The 20,463-nt window shown below is 38.2% G+C and overlaps 1 protein-coding gene across 2 annotated transcripts in view; it reads left to right on the top strand.

Annotated features, from left to right (window-relative positions):
• DGKQ (diacylglycerol kinase theta) overlaps positions 1 to 20,463 on the top strand; it is an 87,066-nt gene that overhangs the window by 49,938 nt on the left and 16,665 nt on the right. For both annotated transcript variants that reach the window (XM_089488707.1, XM_089488708.1), the window contains exons 7-17: positions 2,349 to 2,417; positions 4,849 to 4,949; positions 5,511 to 5,734; positions 6,539 to 6,629; positions 8,398 to 8,452; positions 8,719 to 8,780; positions 10,766 to 10,916; positions 12,006 to 12,044; positions 12,594 to 12,709; positions 18,511 to 18,662; positions 20,138 to 20,286. In XM_089488707.1, coding sequence (XP_089344833.1) covers positions 2,349 to 2,417; positions 4,849 to 4,949; positions 5,511 to 5,734; positions 6,539 to 6,629; positions 8,398 to 8,452; positions 8,719 to 8,780; positions 10,766 to 10,916; positions 12,006 to 12,044; positions 12,594 to 12,709; positions 18,511 to 18,662; positions 20,138 to 20,286 — 1,209 coding nt within the window. The remainder of the gene's footprint in view (positions 1 to 2,348; positions 2,418 to 4,848; positions 4,950 to 5,510; positions 5,735 to 6,538; positions 6,630 to 8,397; positions 8,453 to 8,718; positions 8,781 to 10,765; positions 10,917 to 12,005; positions 12,045 to 12,593; positions 12,710 to 18,510; positions 18,663 to 20,137; positions 20,287 to 20,463) is intronic.

A 20,463-nucleotide genomic window follows, 5' to 3' on the forward strand; every position in this document is an offset into this window, starting at 1 on the left:
TTGAAGGGAAGATTATTTATTCTTCGGCATGGGAGATGCTGATTTTGGTTTTTAATTTTACAGTGGTCCGTTGGTATCTGCTGGGGTTTGGTTCCAGGACCCCCCATGGATACCAAAATATGTGGATGCTCAAGTCCCATTAAATACAGTGACATAGTAAAATGGTGCCCATTATATAAGATGGCAAAATCAAGGTTCGCTTATTGGAATTTATATATTTAAAAAATATTTTCAAGATGGGGATGCTTGAATCCAAGGATAAAAAAATCTGTGGATAAGAAGGGCCAACTGTATAGCATTACACTTGGGGATCTAATCCATTTCCTTCACAGCTACCTTTCTAAGGGCTTGTCCACACAGGCTGAAAGAAATGCCCATGCCTTGTTTTGATGACACACATGCTGGAATGAAAGGAAAATGGCTCCAACCCATATTTTGGAGCATAACACGAGGAGGAAAACCCCTGTTTGCTTCAGCACAAAGACAAGGAAGGGGCCAGGTTGCTGCCGGCACCATTGCTGGCCATAGTTGTTTTGTTGCCCACCTGCAAATTGTTCGCACAAGTGCATGAGTGGTCAGCTGCACCAGTGGCCCATTGCACACCCTGTGAAGCGAAATGACATCAAACACATCATATTACCAACAACAAATTGAATTTAATAAAAACATTGACAAACTGGCCAGTCCAACAGGGTTCATGGGGAGAAAGAGAGTGAAAGGGGGTATTTATAGGGGGGATGTCATAGCTGGACAGGTGAATGTTGTTCAAGGAGGGCTTGGAGGCTGCCTTGGATCTCCCTAAGTTGGACCCCCCATGGTAGCAACCCTCTACTCCAGTCATTGAACTGCAGGAGGCGAGCACAATAAAAGGGGGCTCGATGATTGTGCCATGCCAGTGTTACACTGGCTGCACTGATGTACTGTACAGGCAGTGAATTGACCATACAGAAAGTCACATGGGCTATCCGATGGGCTGGTGGGTGAGTGGGACAAGGAAGGGGATTATCTGCTGCTAGTGGAGCATCTATGCACTTGTGCACATTCATTTGTATTGGAACAGAAAAAAAATGATTTAGTGTAGCTTGTAGCAACAATTGCTCTGTTGTGGTAGGTCTGTCCTTGCATCAGGAGAGGGTGGTGATTGGTTTTCAGACTGTTGTGGGAGGCAGCAGCATGGTCAGAATGTTCTCCCTGCCAATTGGGAAATCCCAGGAGTGAGCTGGCTTTTCTCCCTGTGTCTACATTTGACCTGAGTCTCAGATTTCTGATTTCTTGACTACAGTCTCTGTTTTGTTTAATGACTGAGACAGAGTATGGACTTAATGGGGAAAAAACTTTTCTTCATTGCTGTTTTGCATGATAACATGAACTTGAATAGATCTTAAAACATCTCTGTGAATATTTACCACAACCTTTATAAAATGACTCAGGATGTTTACATAGCTGTCTTTTTGAAATTATGCCTTAAAGCTAGTTACCAGTCTCAGATGGAGTATAGTAATTAAATACTTGGAATACATGAGTGCTGATTTACTCATCGATTGACTCAGTGGGTCTAATGTAGTTGAGACTAACAAACAGATTTAGTAAAAAACGTATTTTGTGTAAGAGGAGAACGTTGTCTGAAATTATATTTTAAGGTTATTTGTTTCCTCTTCCTCCTGTTATTTACTTCACATGGATTTCAAGTGTTTCTAACTTTTTCTGAAGTTTTCCTCATTTTATAAAGCAATATCTGGTTTCAGTAATATGGCTCCTCTTGTTATTTTTATAGTGTGATGGAGGAGGGATAACTACTGAGAGTGCTAACTTGAAAAGAACATAACACAGTTCGTCCTACTAGAACTACTCTTGAGTAAATGGTTTGAAATGTGTGACCTAAACCTTGTCATTGCCCAGCCCTAGGTGACTAATAAAAAGGAAGAAGTAGGTTTGCAATGAGCAAAGAGAACTTGACTTTAGGTAAAAATCCACCTGGAAAATTTGTTGGCCCTTCAGCACTTTCTTACAGCTAATAACATAATTCTGGAATTAAGTTAATGCTGACATTCTAGCTTATGTCAATGACCTTGGTTAAAAATGAATTTTATTAACTTGCTCCTTTGTGTTAGAAACATTCTGACTTCATTGATAATTTATTAATTTTCACTAATTCATTCCTATCTCAGTGCTTTTGAGGTCAGTGTTTATTTCTCATGTCTATAAATGCCACTGGTGTACTCACTTCCCTTACAGTTCCAATTAGATATATGCTAGAAGAGGAATATTGGAAATCATTGTTTTCACTGCAGCACTTACTTTATCAACCGTTCTGAGCCATAAATGTTTAAAGACCTTCTTTTCCACAGATGATGACGACGATGTTGATAGTGCAACACAATTATCACAGAAAGAATCACAGGTTTCAAATGACTCAAGTAAGTAGTGTTTTCTGAAAGCAGATAATTTTTTGGAGAATAGGATTTATGCTATGTACATTTCAAGCTTTTTTCAATCATGTCAAACATACAGTTTGAAAGAACTAAGCAGAGAGAGGCTGGATGGTCATCTGTCGGGGATGCTATGATTTGGATTTCCTGCATGGCAGGGGGTTGGACTGGATGGCCCTTGCGGTCTCTTCCAACTTTATTATTCTGTGATTCTAACTGGGAGCAAATATAGTATGGCACAGGCAGCAGTATGCATGCTAATCCAGTTGGCCAACTCTTGATAGTGTATGTGTGAATAAGCTCATTCTTCTAGATGCTAGATTGAAAGGTATTGCGTGTTTGCTGTACATCTATGTAGTTTTTCACTTTTGGATCCTTCGGTTCAAATTATGAACCATGCAAAATGAAATGATATTTCTGTTCAAGTCACATTCATTAATATAAAACATGTGTGTAAATCTGAATGAAAACCAAAGCTACTGGTAAACTGCATTGAATACTCTGTATTAAATTATACTTCTGTATCCAGTGCTAGTCCATGAACTGCTTTGTTCATTTCTTTTAATGGAAATGCGAGATAAAATCATTTTTAATTTAAAAATATATTTGCAATGAATAGCCTTTTCTTTTTATCAGCTGGGATCCAAAGAGCCACTTTATTATTTTGTTAGTATGCTTTATTTATTGTGCCATATTTTCAGTTAAATAAGATCTCAAAGTGTTTTATAGTTACAGTCCACAGAAAAGTACAATATAGTTAGGGATATGTCAGATGCAAGAAGAAGACAGCTTCTTTTAACACTTGGCAGTAGATGAGGCAGTTGAAGTTCCAGGCTTTGCTTTTTTTGATGGAGGGAGAATCTGATGGCCTACAAAGAAGCACTCCCCACTGTTGACCTACAGAATTTCCAATAAGCTAATATGTTCTAGGATTTCCAGTAAGCTAATATGTTATTAGCCCATCTAGTAAAGTCATGGTCTAGCAGATGACCAGTACGGTGGGCTTAAAAAAACTTGTCAGCTCCAATTTTTGCTGCTATTAGCTCTACCCAGGAGATCAGAAATTTTAAACTCAAAATCCAACAACTAGTATTACTTGCTGTCGAGCAAGTAATACTAAGGGAAATGTTTAAGCTATTAATAGGTTGAAGGGGCAGATATTTTAAATTGCTTCTGATGGGCACTTTCCCCATTCAAAAGAAATAAAGAAATGTTTATTGGGAAGCTGAACAACATTGCTTAAATATAGCCATTCTGTATCAGTGTAACTAATTGAATAGATTCAAGACTTCTAGAAATGATCATATAACACCAGTCTTGAAGTCCCTCCACTGGCTACCAATTAGTTTCCGGGCAAGGTACAAGTGATTACAGTTGTCCCTCCATATTCGCTAGGGTTAGGGGAACAAGACCCCCGTGAATATGGAAAAACCGCAAATAACAAAAACACCATGTTTTTCCCTGAGAGGACACCTCTCTAGGTCCTCCAGTGCAACTCTGTGTCAATGTCCAACGTACACTGACCATAGAACAGCGCTGGAGTAGCTACAAATGCCTAGTAGAGTGTTCTCTCTAGGAATCTCTAGGTCTTTCAGTGCAACTTTTAGTTAAAGTTGGAGGACCTAGACAGTCCTAGAGAGAACATATTAATGAAATCCGTGAATAATCAAATCCGCAAATATGGAGAGATGACTATACCTTTAAAGCCCTACATGGCTTGGGTCCAGAATACGTGAAGGAACACTTTCTTCCTTACTGTCTGTCCCGCATACTAAGATCCTCTGGGAAGAATTTCTTACAGCCCAAAAGATCTGGACTGACATCAGTTTCCCAGAGCGCCCTTTTCTACTGCTGCTCCAAAGCTATGGAATGACCTGCCGGAGAAGATCCACCACATTTCCACTCTGACAGCTTTTAAGAAAGCACTCAAGACGCATCTCTTCCGGCAGGCTTTCCAACTTAGTTACCCCCTCCCCAGATAGTGAGATACAGAGATATAGAGATCTGAATATAGAGATCTGGATACGAACTTGACATGAACATGACCATGAAAATGCCTCCTCATCTGCCTATTTTCCTTCAAATTTTAATCAAATGTTTTTTATTGTTCTACTGTTTTTATATTATGATTGTTTAATCTTGTTTTAACATTGGGATCGGGGGGTGGGCATAGGGATTGATTTTTTAATTTCATTTTATTGTAACTTTGATGTATTTTACTGTTGTAACCCACTCAGATTCTCCATGATAGGGCGGGCTAGAAATAAATCTATTATTATTATTATTATTATTATTATTATTATTATTATTAGATCCAGTGAAGTACCAATTCAACTCTAACTTTAAAATTCTTAATAATTTGGAGGTGTCCAGTACTTTATTTTGTGTATTAAATGTGAAAATGCAATTTTACTTCTAGGCAAGCAAATATTAAAAATATATGATGGGAATGATGCAGTAAAACGCAATCAGTATCGTCTTATTACAGTTCCAAGGATTTCAAAAAATGACGAAGTTGTGGTAAGAAAGCCAGTTATTTGCTATCTTCTCTATATCCAAATAATGGCGTATGGTCATTGTTAACTACCTCTTTATATGAAGCAGTTCATTTAATTGTAGTTCCACTATTATTATTTTCCAAAACAATAAGTACTTATTAAATCAATCAATAAATTAGGAATTTGAAATCCAAATAGTATCTAGTATCATAGCTCTTAGTAGGAACATAGGAATTGGCATGTTGAAGTATAACTTTTCTTTTCAAATACTTGTCCTTTGGTTTGAGGACTGGACTATGACTGGCGATCAGGGTTCAAATTCCTGCTCAGCCGTGGAGACCCACTAGGTGACCTTGGGCGAGTCATACTCTCAGCATCAAAGCAAAGACAAACCCCTTTCAAACAAATCTTGCTAAGAAAATGCCATGATTAGAGTCTCCACAAGTTGGAAACAACTTGAAGGCATACGACAGCAACAACAGTTATCATGGACATCAGATCATAATTCCTTTCCAGTCAAGAATATCCATGCGGTCATTTAAAAAGCAAATCTACACAGTGTGTTCCTGTGCTTTTTTTTTAGGAGGCTGCCTTGAGGGGTTACTACATCAGTGATGATCCACAAGATTATGAGCTTCAAACATTCCCTCAGCAGGGCTTGTTTTGTGATGACATAATTAATAGGAATGATACTACAGAAGACACACAACCAGGATCTGTATTTCGAGAAGCTGTTCCTGAAGCTTGGATTATCAGAGCCAAACCTAGGGACAATGAAGTCATAAAAATTTATCCTGGTTGGCTGAAGTGAGTAATCTTTCCCTCTCTGAATTCCAAATCAGTGATCCTTGTCATGGCAGGAGTGACATAGGGATTAAGTAAAGGAGAGATTATTTAAAATATTTCTACCCTGTTTTTCCTTATAAATAAACTAAAGTGGCATATCACTTTATTACTCAAACACATCAGAGCAATTCCTATACTGCATGTGTAGGTAATGAGAACTGTAGGTAATGGTAGCATTTACTTTTACCAGAAGTTCAGGCTGTCTCAGGTCTACATCTCAACTAGGCTAGACTTGGAGTATCATAGGAGCTGCAATCCAATAACATCTGGCAGGTTACATTTTCCTCTCATCCTTTACTAGCTACAAAGTAGTGTTGTGTTCCTCTTCTGTTTCCATATATTATCAGGCAGTGGTTCCCACATGTTAGGCAGTATCAAGGCAGAGTATATTCAATGGTGTCTGATTTTATATTTTAATTTCTTCCCAAATTATTTACTACAATATAGCTAGGGTGCATAATGGTCAGAAATCTATCAGTTTAAACTCTGATCTAAATGAGGGGTGAGAATTGAAGCAGCTGCACTTTTAGGTTAGAAAGGGTGGTTGAGTGCATCATTCTCTTCTTTTTTAGTGCTTACATACATGTAGTTTGTATTCCTTTCTTCCTCATCTAGGGTCTGATCCTGAAAGTGAGCTTGGCTGGGAGGAAAGCATATGTGGGGAAGGCAATTGGGTAGTGGGAGATGGAGGGGAGTCCTTTGTCTCTATGCCTTTTGTTTACCTCAGTGCTGGTCCATCTTGCATAAATGATTTTTCCTTCCTAGGGTTGGGATGGCCTGTGTGTCAATACGGATAAATAAGGAAAGCACTACCCAAACAGTAATTAAAGAAGTTCTCCCACTGCTTGGATACCAGGTAAACAATATAATATGGATACTTCTAGTTTCTATTTTTTCCTGCTTTGATTTATATTCAATAATTTTAATAACACAAGAGCTGTATTGGTTCAGACCAGAGGCTTGTGATGTCCAAGTAATTGCATGTGGAAAGACTGACAGCTGGACATGAGTGGAATTGCATCCTTGTTCTCACATTCTCTAACAGCAGATAATACAGTAGATAACACAGAAGCATACTACTTCTGGTACAGGAGATGTTGTGTAGCTATTCTAACAGTCCTCCATGAATCTGTCTACTCCCATTTTGAATCCTCCAGAATGGCAGCCATCACTAGATATGATGCAGTGAGTTCCACACTTTAGTTATGTGCTGTTTGAAGAAATACTCCCTTTCATCAGCCTTCAATCACTCACTATTAATCTTCAGTAGATGACCCTCAAGTTCTAGGATTATGAGGGAAAGAGAACAGTTTCTCTCTATTTACTTTCTCCACGACTTGCATAATTGTCTGCATCTCTATCATAAACTTAATTTGCTCTTTTTTCTAAGCTAAAAGTCCCCAGATTTGTAAACTGTTCTAGTAGGAAAAATCTCTTTAGTCTCTTTATAATTTTGGTTGCTCCTTTTCTGCACCTATTCTCTGTTTACGGTGCCCAGATTTAAGTCCAGAAACCAAAAGTGCATTCAGTATTGCAGATGTGGTCATTACTTGCACTATTGGTTTGTATAGAAGGCAGGGCAATACTGGCAGTTTTATTGTGATTCTTTTTCCAGATATGCTCTACATGAAATTTGCTGCTGCTGTTGCTGCTTCTAACAGCTCTCACACACTAGGTTGAGCTGCTTAATGCAAGCCCCAGTTTTTTTTCCAGCCAGTTGCTGAAGCTCAGATCCCATCAGTACATATGTCAAAATGGGGAGGGGGAGGCATTGCCTCAATGTATTTTACTTGACACTTGCTTAAAATCTCCTTTGCTATTTTATTAACCATGACTCCAATTGAAAGAGATCATTTTGGAACTCCTTACAGTCTGATTTTCTTCTTCCCATGCTACATAATTCCATGTCATCTGCAAATGTGGCCACCTCGAGACTCACCCCTAACTCAAGGCCATCTATGAACAAATTAAAAAATCTTTGTCCTGATATAATTCAAATCCGAATACTGTTATCTAAACCAGAATAAATTAAAATGACACAGAAAGAAGGGCAAAGGAGTTCAATTGTGGGTCCTATCTGAATGATTTTTCTCCAGGCTAGCTGCTGCCCATTTCTATTGGAGAAAGACAAGGGGATGGAGAGAAGGAATAGAAATAAGTTGAGCAATAATTGTGGTGTAGTGGTTGCCTCTGGGGACCAGGGTTCGATTCCCCACTCCACTGTGGAAATCCACTGGTTGACTTGGGCAAGTCACACTCAGAGGGGAGCAAAGACAAATGCCCTCTGAAAAAATCTTGCCAAGAAAATCCTGTGATAGCTTCACCTTTATGTTGTTATATGTTAAAAATGACTTGAAAACACATAACAACAAAATACTTGGGGAGACTTAAGGTACTCCTGTCTTTCCATCAGAAGGAGGGTGGGAATCTGCAGGAGCTGAGTTTCTGTTGCTGAGAAGATTTACTATTCCTCCTTTGCTGTCATTCCTCTTCTATTATCACCTCCTAGAGGAAGATAGCAATTAGGGCAGCCAGTTTCTACTTACTCCCTTTGTTTTTTTTTAAAGCATAAAGCTTAAGTTTCAATTAACTAGAAGTTTATTTTTATTTTTATCTCTTGACAGTTGGAAAGCTTCCAGAATTTCAGCTTGGTAGAGTTTCTTATGGGTTCCAAGCAAGGCAAGTAATCAGTTGTCTTTCATTATTACCTTATATTAACTGTCATTTATTGCTAATTCTTTTTTTTCATTGGCTGAATATTAAATTTCAGTAAGACAATCCTGGGATTTAAATTGTCATTTTGGTGATTTCACTTACTCCTTGAAAGATGAAATTTAATTAGACAAATTAGGAACCATCTTGAGAATTCCAAATGTATGAATGAGTTCCATGATTGATTTTAATTAAAAGGGAACCACTAAAGAATGTTTTTCTTCCCCTCTTAGTTCAACGAATGGTGCTGGATGATCATGAACTAATTATTGACAGATTCCAAGACATAAGAAAGGTGAACATAAAAGAAAACTTTTCAACATCTTTTCATACCTCTGAATTCTGTTTTTAATACTGATATCATAACAAACCCTGGCTCCATACTTTGGCTCATTAAGGGAAGGCCACATCAGGTATCACAGTTCAGACATCACACTAGTGTCTTGAATTTCAAGTTAGATTTGTCACTTTCACTGGCTGGAGATACTAAGGAGCATCCAGTATCGGGCACTACCATGCTGTTTGTGAATGATAAGCCAATAGCTGCAGACCTTAAAGCAATGAAAAGCTTCTGTGCCTAAAGTTCACTTCTTGGCCATCTCCTCATCTCATGGTTTGGACAAAATTAGGCTCCTTGACAGCTTACTACTTGAGCTCTCTGTTCTTCTTTCTGTTCTTGTTATGATAAGCAGACCAAAATCACTTGGATTTTCTTTCATTCCTTCTTGTAAAAGAAAAACTAATGAATGCGCTCTAAGTTTTATCTTTAAAAGAGTTATTCCATGTACTGAATTTATTTGAGGGCTAAATTTCAGCACCTTGGATAGCTCCTTTAAAATCTAAAGCCAAGATGGAATTCAGTGCTCCACTGAACTGGACACCACCTGCTGCTAGGGTTTCCCAATGCTATTATTCCGCCTCCTGCTCCTCCTCCTCTTTTATTTCTAAGCAGCTGTCTTCTGGTGACATGAGCAGATCTTGAAAGTTTGTGGCCAGATCATGGGAGAGGGCAGAGAGGGAAAGAAGAATGTCAGCAAACAGCTTCACCAGAGAGCTCATTGCAGCCTGTTTCGCTTTCCCTACCTTCAGTACTGGATTCAGTAAAAGTTAGACATAGCTTCAAGAGGTAGTTAGAACCACTTAAGAAAACAGCTATGGTGGAATGTAAGTCTGGGGAGAGAACTGTGTGGGCCTTTTAAACATTATTTTCTCCCATCAGTCAAAGTATCTGTATAGGCATCCTTTATAAGCATTATTAGAAAATTCAGGAACAGGAAAGAGGTGATCAGTACATATTTTTCTAGTGGTCATTGGATTAGGATTTTAAAGCTGGGATCCCGATAGCAGTTTTCCCAAGTTCATACATTTGTAGCAAGGAAAGGCAGGCAAAATCTGTGAGCTCTGAGCAGCATATTTTTCCAGTGTCTTATTAAAGTGCAACTCAAAGTGATGGTCTATGGACTGGTTCTGGTCTATGAGCCCTTAGCTGCTGGTCCTTGGCAAGTTTCCATGAAAAATGAAACCACATTTTTGTGTCAATGGGCACAGCTATAGTACCAGTTCATGGCACATTGGAAGAAAAAAAATGCTGGTCTGCTACACCTGAAAGATTAAGAAGCCTTATAGCCACTGTGCCAATGACCTTGTTTCCCTCTGGTTATGCTGCTTTGGTGTAACAAGAGAATTCTGGTCTAATACTTTTCACAGGCCCTACTTGACTTATATAATATTTTCTTCAGGTACAGCTCCTCCAAATAACGTTCTTCGCATTTCTTGTACTCCAAAATCATCCTGACTGACATATCCAAGTTGTCCTAAGGACAATAGTTTTTTGCAAGCTAACTAAGTGATGTAAAATAAAATATGACACAGTTAACCACTCTTGCCAAGAAAACCCTATGAAAGATTTACCTTTAGGTTGTTATAAGTCAGAAATTACTTGAAGGCAAACAACAACAACATTCTTGTCACAAAATTTGGAATTCCATAGAAAAAGATGCCAGGTTTTGTAAGAAGACCACCATTAATTGTGGCACTTATCCTCTGTTATTACGAGTATTCCTCAAATAGTGCAAACTCTGATAAAATATGAAATTGCAAACAAAAGGAAAAAATATTTATATAAGAACTATGCTTTCTCACATAGGAGAAGTGACCTGATGGCTGTTTTGGGTAGCTAGTGGCACTAATTTATGCTTGTTGAAGTCTTAACTCTCTCTGTGTGTTTGTGGTATCTAATTGCAATGTGGTGGTTTTTCAGCTTTCTTTCTTCTTCCACAGACTTCACTACGTCAGATGAATCAAACAAGGTTTTACATTGTAGAAAAAAATGTATCCACTGTGCGGGTACATTTGTTTATTGGTGGTCTGCCATCTCATCTCTCTAACGAAGAATATACAAACATCCTCAGAGATGAATTGGCCATTAAAAGTAAGTCAAATGCCACCATACCTTCTGTTCTAATTTATGTAAAATGAAAACCTATTTTATATTTGAAAAAGGTTTCAGATGACTGTCATTCCAAGGCTAATTTTGTTGAAGTTTTTACTTTCAAAATTCATAAAGTCATTTTTTTTTAAAAAAAGCATCTTCCATATTTATCAAACAGTATTGCTACTACTTAGCGTCACTATAAGTCAGAAATGACTTGAAGGCACACAGTGCACACGCACAGAGAGAGAGAGAGAGAGAGAGAGAGAATTACTACTTAACTAGAGATGAGTATCTCATAAAAGTATATAGCTGCTCCCCCCATGAAATGAACTACTTTTCAAATTACTCTTTGATTTATTAATTTATAGTCATTATGTTTTGTTGTCATCAATATTATTTTATATGAAAATGTGATTGTTTAAGTATATTTTATTTGTAAGCCATTTTGACCTTGCTTGCAGTGGGTAAAATGAAATATGTGTGTGTGCATGTGCACACATGCCTTTATTAAAGTAATAAATCTTTTGAAAGAGTCAGAAACTATTGTAGAAAGAAATGGTGATTCAGCTGGGCTGTTTCTAGCAATGAGGGGAGATCCTGGGATGTAGCTACAGGAGAACTTATAGAGTGTGATTTGTGTCTCTTCTCCTTTTCAAAACCTGCCCACAGTAAGGGGTAGTCTTCAGAAGCCCTACTACACTCATGAAATTATGCTCAGATTCCTGGAATCCCACCCATGCAGTGTTTGTTTACAGTAATTTAAATGAAGAGTAATGGCTGGTTTAAATATGATTTGTCTTTATTACTGTAGTTAATATACCAGTAGTCTATCAGCAGTATTTAGAATTAGCTTTGTTCTGCTGTGGACTGTTGATCTGCTTTACTGTTCTAAAGCATTTAGTCCATGAGAAACTTCACACATCTTCAAATAAACAACAAAACTGATTTTTCAAAGTATGGATAAAATGGAATGGTATTAATAGCTTAAGCTTTATTTACACAATCTGCAATGTGTTTTCATTTAGAAAGCATAAACATTTTAGTGCTATACTCTGAAAATAAATCTTGCTTTTTCACCTTTTACAGCAAATGTAGTTTCAGTGAGTCACATATATTCATCTCAAGGTAAGACAGTAATATTTTAACTGGAATTTGGTGGGTAGGTGATTAGTGTTTGGTTATGGAAGACCAAGCTTGTGGCTGTTCAGATATGTGCTATGTGTCCATCCACGTACAATGAGATTGGGGATGGTCTTTGGGTGTACTTGCTTCCTCCTCACTCTCTTTTCTGTGTGTAGCTATGAGCTACTAAACAAGAAGGGTTTTCTTTTATTTGAGACTCACTTCTAATTAAACTTAAATCTCTGATTTTTAGTATTTAGGGATAGGGAATATATCATTTTAGTGAGGTCTTCCTGTTCCACGGTGGGGAGTAGAAGCATGCAAGCCTCAGTTCACCACATGTATAAATGAGGAGAGGAAGATTTTAGCAGATCCTATGTTTCATCAAATGATGAAGAAAGGAAAATTTTGAAGAAAGGAAAGCATCCATTTCCTCTGAAATCCAGTCTTATGCTGAAAGTCACAGACAAAGCTGTTACATTGTATTACACAAGCAGATCTATATGTTTTGTACTGACCAATAGATGATATAATTGAATCAATTTGTTGTAGGTGCTGTTGTCCTAGAAATTTCATGCTTTGCTGAAGCTGAAAGACTATATATGCTTGCTAAGGACACCACTGTTAATGACAAGCCATTATCTGCAGTGGTCATTCCTGAAGTTCAGGTAAGACCCACTGTGTACAAAGTGTTAGTTATTAACATATGCTCTAGTTTTAAGTACAGTGTGCTTTTTGTATAAACTACATGAAGTCCATGTTGTCATTAATACACATTTAATATCCCTTATCTGGAATTCTAAAATCCAGAATACTCCAAAACCTGCATAGCATTCTCTTAAAATAACGTAACATATCTTACCTATCATCCTGTTTCCATGCATCTATCATCTATCTCAGTACAGGTTTGTTGCTGTCTAAAAACTGCCAACTAAATACATCCAAATGCAAAGAGATCTTGTAGCATCTTTAAGCAAAAGACAACAAAAGCTTTCATAGACTTGGTCTATTTCCTCGGATGTTAACCAAGTCTGTGAAAGCTTATGCTACAACATCTTTCACTCTAGAGGCAAAACAGACTGGCAATAAGAGCCGGATTTGTGGGGGTGTAGCATACACACATCGGACTCCCCAACGCTACCCTCAAGCCAGCATCATGCTGCCCCTCTGACCACACAGTGGGCAATGTCACAGCGTTTCTGCAGTGCAGCTTTTACATAGGTCACATTGCAGAAAATGGGGAAAAGCTGCTACCACAGCAGAAAAACCAACTTTTTTCCAGCCCAAAAAGGAGCGGCATTTTGTTGCTCCCTTTTCAGCTGGACAAATGCCGGATCGGGGCCGTGGCCTTTATGGCCGTCTGTTTTGGCCCTTAGTCTCAAAGGTGCTATGGAGGTCCCTTTGCATACTCTTATTCCAGACCAGCACAGCTATGTCTCTGAATTCTAAATCCAACCATACTCCTGTTTTTAATTTGTTTTAGATTTCTTTTCCTCTACCATCCAGAAAATAGACAAAATTCTAATTCAACACAGCGAGAAGATGCTCCTGGGATCTGTACTTGTGTCATAAAAAATATCTCAGTGTTTCATCCAAAGCTGAAGTGCACCTGCTCTGTTTTTTTTAGGAATGGGAACTAAATTATTTTCATACCGGCAGTATGGAGTTATATGGTGCTATAATAATAGAGAGAGTACAGTGGACCCTTGCTTTACGCAGGAGATCCGTTTCTGACCCCTCCCCTTCATAAAGCAAATTCCGTGCATGCCCATGCATGCCGTGGTATGCACACCATGGGTTCGCATCTAACTGGGGCTTCCTATCCGCAAGACCTCAGGTCCACATATGGGAAGCCCGTGTATAGGGAAGGCCAACTGTACATTAGCTCTTGAGTGGTTTGCCTGCTGAGAGCCTGAAATCCAAGCTGAAAGAATGGGTCGTCTTGGGTCCTTTCATGCAACATAATTATACCAACATGATTCCACCTTTAACTGCATGGTTCAAGCCTGCAAATCTTGGGATTTGCATTTTAGGGAGGGATACTTAGAATTCTCAGCCAGAGAGCTGAGAATACTCCACCAGGCTATAAACCCTAGGATTCCACAGGATGCTCCCATGGCAGTTACGAAATCACACTCCTATTATTATGTAGTGTGAAAAGTCCCCAGCTAATCTACACCACACATCATTCCATAATAAATTTGCACTCCTCTTGCTTGCATATATGCATGCACAATTTCTCCTTAATTGAGGTTATCTGTGTGCCATGATGAGAATTGCAAAACTTTGAATTGTTATGAAACTACCCCATGAGCAGTTATGCCAAAATGCTCCTAACAGTTCAAAACTGCTACACACAGTCACGTTTGAGACTTGATTTCAAGTACTAGTGACATTTTTGTTGACCTGGATTAAATGGAGAGGTAGAAAAGTGAGAGGTTTAGCCATATTTTCATGCTCCAGTTTTGTATGCTTTCACAAAAAAACTTCATTGACATTTGTTTGGTATATTGCATTGGCATCTGGAACTTTAAAATACAGCTTCACCATCAGTCGAATAAATCTGGCAAGAAATTCAGTTGTTCCTACATAATTTGACAATTGGTTCCTCTTACCAGGCACCCCTACATATTTCATCTTCAGAGTGTGCATATCTTTGGCATTTTCTCCAAAGGGGAAAGTGGCGGGAGGCAGGGGGAAGAGGGAATTAATATTCCTAGGAGAACGTTGGTAGAATTCAGAGACATAGCCATGTTAGTCTGGACAGGGGCATCACAAGTCGGGTGCAGGGTGTGTGGACTGCACCTGGTTACACCTTAAGGGGGTGACACCACTGCTTCCCAAACATCTTTGGGCAGAAATGGGCTGTGGTGTTTGCCTGTCTCCCTTTAAAACGCTGAAGAAATGTTGTGAGTGGGATGAGGTTCATTGGGAAGAGAACGGAGAGGCCACAGGTTTTAAGAAAAAAAATAAATTTAAATTAAATTTTAAAAAATAATAAAAAAGTTCTTTTAAAAATTTCTTTGAAAACTTTGTATCTTACCAAATGTTTACTTTAACCACATGAAACAATGTACACATAAATACATTAAGGCTGTGCATATGGTACTATAATTTAAAAGTCACAACTATTGCCATTATACCCAGTGATACATGGGAATTAAGATTTTTAAGTAATATTGGTACAAAAAACAATATTAAGCATTCTGTACGGTGTGGTATGGAAGGATGGCAATGCAGGGTAACACCTGCAAGGGGTATGCAAGGAGATCTTGTAGCACCTTTGAGACTAACTGCATAGAAGAAGTAGTAGCAAAAGTTTTCGTAGACTTTGTCTACTTCCTCATGCATGTTCATGCCTCTGTCTACAATAGCTTATGCTTACAACTTCCTTTGTTCAGTTAGTGTCAAAGGTGCTACTAGATCCAACATAGAATCAACGTTGAATGCTTAGGGTTTTATAGGTGATGATTAATTTTTTCTCCCTTGTATTAATTATTCCCCCCTCTTACCTTCTTAGCAGTAATTATATTGTGAATTCGAAGGCTTTCACAGCTGGCATCCATAGTTTTTTTTTTGTGTTTTTCAGGCTATGTGGCTGTTGTTGAATGGCAAGGCCTCAGGGTGTTGAAGTTGTCTAGATGTTTATGATTTCAATGGCTTCCCTGTGCATTCAGACACAACTATTAGGTCACGATGCACAGGGAAGCCATTGAAATCCACAAATATCTAGGCAAGTTCAACAGAAAAGAAGAAACCCTTAAAGTAAACAAAGTTTGGCTACCAGTCCTGAAAAACGCCAAAATCAAGACTTAACAAGTGCAAATGAAAACCACCCAGGGTCGGGGGGGGGGGGGGGCAGCAGACAGTGAATCATTACTTAAATAGACACCTGCCATTCAACAACAGACCAATAGGCAGATTAATATGTAAATCACTTCCTCTCAAGCAAGGGTCACACAGTATATATACCCCACTCACTTCCATGCCAGCATTCCATGCTAGATGCTGGCAAATCTCTTGCAGAATACAGCCACATAACCTGAAAAATCCACACACAAAAAAAACCCTAATAATTTAATACATTTAATGTTGCTGTGTAAATATTGTATATACCAGATTACTTGCTTCACTGTCATCCTTTAATCTTCATCACCTTTTCTCAGTTAATTAAATTTGTGCCCCTTAATATGGAGTCATAATTTTAATCTAATATTCAAATTCAAATAGTTTTTTTTTAAAATCAGGGTAATAAATATAATAACCCCAAATACAGGTAAGTTAAATTAAAGCCAGTTCTACTTTGCTGTGGTATTTCACTTTAGCTACAAAAAGAATCATAGCAATTAACAAAGAATGGAGCATTTTTTACAACCATCAAAGGAATGTGTGGTTATAAACAAAGAACAGTCATGTTTGATATTGGATTTTTTAAAAAATGAACTGTTTTTGTTCCATCTAAAAGAAAAAAAAAACAGAGTTAACATATATAATCTTGATGGATAGTTTTTAAAAAGGAATGCTGTAGAAACCATGAACCCATTCTGTTTTTTTGCATTAAGCCATTCACTTTTTATTGCTGCTGTTTCTAATTTGCCCAAGCCCACAAAAGTTGCATTCTTCAGTCAGCTCTAATATGGTTGTTAGCTGTTTTTTTTTTTTTTTTAAAAACAAAACAAACAGAGGCAGGCTGTTCATGTTTTTAAGCAGCTGCCTGGAACAGCTGATTCCTTATTTTTCAGTTGAGATTGTAAAAAGGGAACTGTTGTGGACTAGATTTTGCCACGGACACAGGGTGGCTCCATACTTTCCTTGTGTTCAGCATCCTGACTTTGGGTCCCCCAGGTGTTGCTTGGAGTGAGCAATAATTATGAACAATACGCATTCAGAACATTCTGTGTCTATCTATTGGCATCCTCACCTTAGCCTTGATTCCTCAGATACACATTCACAGTTGTTGAAAGAAGCAGATGTGCTGATTATACTATAACTGCAATAATTATGCTTGCTGTATAAAGATCTGGAGTGTGCTTTAAGATATGCTACTATCACTGAGCTCCACCTGTCTTGTAAGTTAGGTCTGAGAAATGACTACTAGGATAATACATTTGAAGCACTTTGGAAGTTTGTAATGAGCTCTGTGTTAAGTTGTTGCTGCTGGTTGTCATTAAATATATATCAAAGCAGTGCAGTACCTGAATAGATATTCATTCTAAAGCTGTTACATTGGCAGAACGTGGCTTAATTGAAAAAAACAAAACAAAAACACAGTTCTGTAGTGGTGCACACACCCCACTAACAAAGCTATGCAAGAGAGAATAATAAATAAGGCCCAGATCCAACACCAGTGGAATTGGGACTTTCGTGGCATTATCACTACTTAATATCCTTCCTTTTTCAGTAACAAAAAGCCCTGCTGTAGCCTCCAGAGCAGGTTTTTAGAAGGTCAATAGAAATTGCAACATCATATACATTTCTATACCGCTTATCAGTGAACTAAGTAATCTCTAAGCAGTTAACAATCTGTAAGCTAATTTCCCCCAACAAGCTTGGTACTCATTTTACCTACCTACGAAAGGATAGAAGGCTGAGTCAGCCTTGGAGCCCCTGGGATGGAATTCACAATCTTGTGGCTGCAGAACCAGCATTTTAACCACTGCTCCACCTGCACTCCTGTAACTCCCAACAGATGACCTTCCCAACAGAAGGCCATCTGTGCTTTGTTTGTGCCTTCCTGCATGGCAGAGGTTGAACTCGATGGCCCTTGGAGTCTCTTCCAACTCTAGGATTCTATGATTCTGTCAAGTATAGGAAGATGCTGCCAATTCTTACAGACGCAAAGAAATGCAGCTCAAGGACATCATTGGGTTCTGGATTAAAGTTATGCCCCATCATGAAAATTCATATTCATGTGACTTATCAGTAACTCAATTCTTCTGCAAACCTGTGATGTATATGTCCTCTTTTTACCCAGTTTATAGTATCAAAGTTGATTTTAAAAAGCTACAGTCCATGTCTGCCCACACCAAGTCAGAAGATAGAATGCAGAGATTTCCACCAACTTGTCTTACAGTAATTTACAAACATATAACTAATTCAAAAATCTTAATTCTTTCTTTACTTTAACATGATGTTTATACTAAAATTGAGAGAGAAAAAAACATCACGTATAATGTTTAATTTTTTAAAATGCTGTTTTGAATAAAGTTGAAACAGAATAAAAGAATCAGGGGAGAGCTTTTTCTGTGCAAGTTCTTCACTGAAATTAGTAAGTTCACTTTTGTGCCTTTTGCATATTCTGCGGAAATGCTTGCACAGAAGGAATTCACAGTAGACAGTGCCTTGACTCAGCTGTGAAGATGTTGGTTGTAAAATACAGCATTCTTTCTCAAACCCCATTGGCTATTTTTGGAATTGCGTCATTTCAGCTCATAAAAATATTCTTTCATTGCTTTTTTTTTGCTCCTAGCCAGCCAAGCTGCCACAGAACTGCTGTCCGTTGCTAGTATTTGTGAATCCAAAAAGTGGAGGCCTTAAAGGCCGGGATCTGCTGTACAGTTTTAGAAAATTGCTGAATCCTCATCAAGTCTTTGAACTAACAAATGGAGGTCCACTGCCTGGGTAACGTTTATTACAGATTTCCTGTTTCTCAGTGTTTCCATCCAAATACTTAATTTTTTTCTGTTGGACTCTTTCCTTCCATTCTTCTACTGCCTTATCCTGAAAGGGACAGAGTACAATTCAGCTGCTGAAGCTACACAACCCTGTTTTGAACAGTGCAAGGAGGAATTGTATGAGAGCCATATGAAAGTGTTTTGGGCTCCTAGGAGAATGAGTAGGATGTATATATAATAGATGAAACCAGAATTTTCTTCCTATTCTTCAAACTTCTGTAGCCATTTTCCGTCTCAGCTTCTTTTTGTTAGTTAAATTCCTGCACAATTTGGCATTGTATATTCTAGAGCTGTGTTTAAAATCTGTAGGCTTTGTTTTATTTTTATCTAAAATTACATCATTACAGTATGGAAGGGAAGGCAAGTTTGCTTTTATAGCAACAGACACAATGACTGAGATTCTAAAAACCATTTAAAGTACAACTCAGGTATGACTGAAGGATTTTCTCCATTGAATAGCAAACTCCTATGCCATATCATACATTTATTTTATTTTTGTAATTTGTCTGAGTTGAGTTGAGAAGCTGATGTCTGTGAGCTGGAAATCAAAAGCCTTATTGATGTATGGGACTAGTTGTCTACCAGATATTTGGATCCTGGCCCCCAATTTCAAAAGGTTTCAGTTCTTGAATTGGGCAGTACCACAATATGAGAGGTAATCCATCTGAGTATGAATAGTGTTGATAACAAAAAGAACTACAAAGTGGAGATGTTTAATCTTACTGTCAAATAACAAATCTTTCCATTATTTTCAGTAGCTTTTAATGTCAGCTAACAAAATTTTAGCAGTGTGTTTAATTAATGGCATTTCTATTTTTATATTTGGAATTTGGCAGCAGTTGCTCAAAGTAACAGAAGCTCATTTATCAAAGAGGCTGATGTGTTAAGGGTGAAATAAAGGATAGGAAAGCAAAGTCTAGTTAACTAAGGGCCCGAACAGACAGGCCAAAAGAAAACTGCTTCAGGTCACTTTGGAGGTATGCTGTTTAAATGACACATGCATCTTAAGAGACTGGAAGCTGCGGTCCAGTTTTTAGGACAGGAGTGTGGCTGTGCTAAAGCTGCGGTCCAGTCCTTAGGACACATGCATCATTTAAATAGCATACAGTGCGCCCGCATTTTATGCAGGTGAGCCATTTGCGGCTTTCAGCATACACTGAAAGCTGCACAAGAAGACCCCCTTGCACACCCCGGAAGAACTAATGGGGTGCGCACCCGTGTTTGAATAACTTGTATCCCCAAGTCTCTTTGGGCATGCATAGAACTTGCACCGTCCTTTGGGACCTGGCCTCAGTCTGTTATAAAAGCTGGTGGGCCAGCTTTTTTTTTAGTTGGCTGAGAGAATTTAAAAGGTCTGAATGTATTTCTGACTTCACAGTATTTGTATAATAATGTTGTGCTGACTTTTTTTTAATATTGTAGGTTTCATACATTCTCCCATATTCCATATTTCCGAATATTAGTGTGTGGCGGTGATGGCACTGTTGGTTGGGTTCTTGGTGCACTTGAAGAAATCAGGCACAAACTTGTCTGTTCAGAACCATCTGTGGCTATTTTGCCTTTAGGAACAGGTAAGATTTGATTTCAGATACGAAAATGGCAAATTTCTTTGGGTGAGATCCCACATCTATAATTCATAACTTTATGATGATGTAGCTATATCTGTGACACAGCCCTTCTAGTGCATTGTGGTGTTACATGTCAAGGTTGCCTGTGTGGTGTTCCCCTGTGCAATGGAAAAGCTTGTT

The sequence above is a fragment of the Sceloporus occidentalis genome, unplaced genomic scaffold, assembly GCF_023333645.1.
Source record: "Sceloporus occidentalis isolate IW3139 unplaced genomic scaffold, rSceOcc1.0.p SCAF_1, whole genome shotgun sequence".
Lineage (NCBI taxonomy): Eukaryota > Metazoa > Chordata > Lepidosauria > Squamata > Phrynosomatidae > Sceloporus > Sceloporus occidentalis.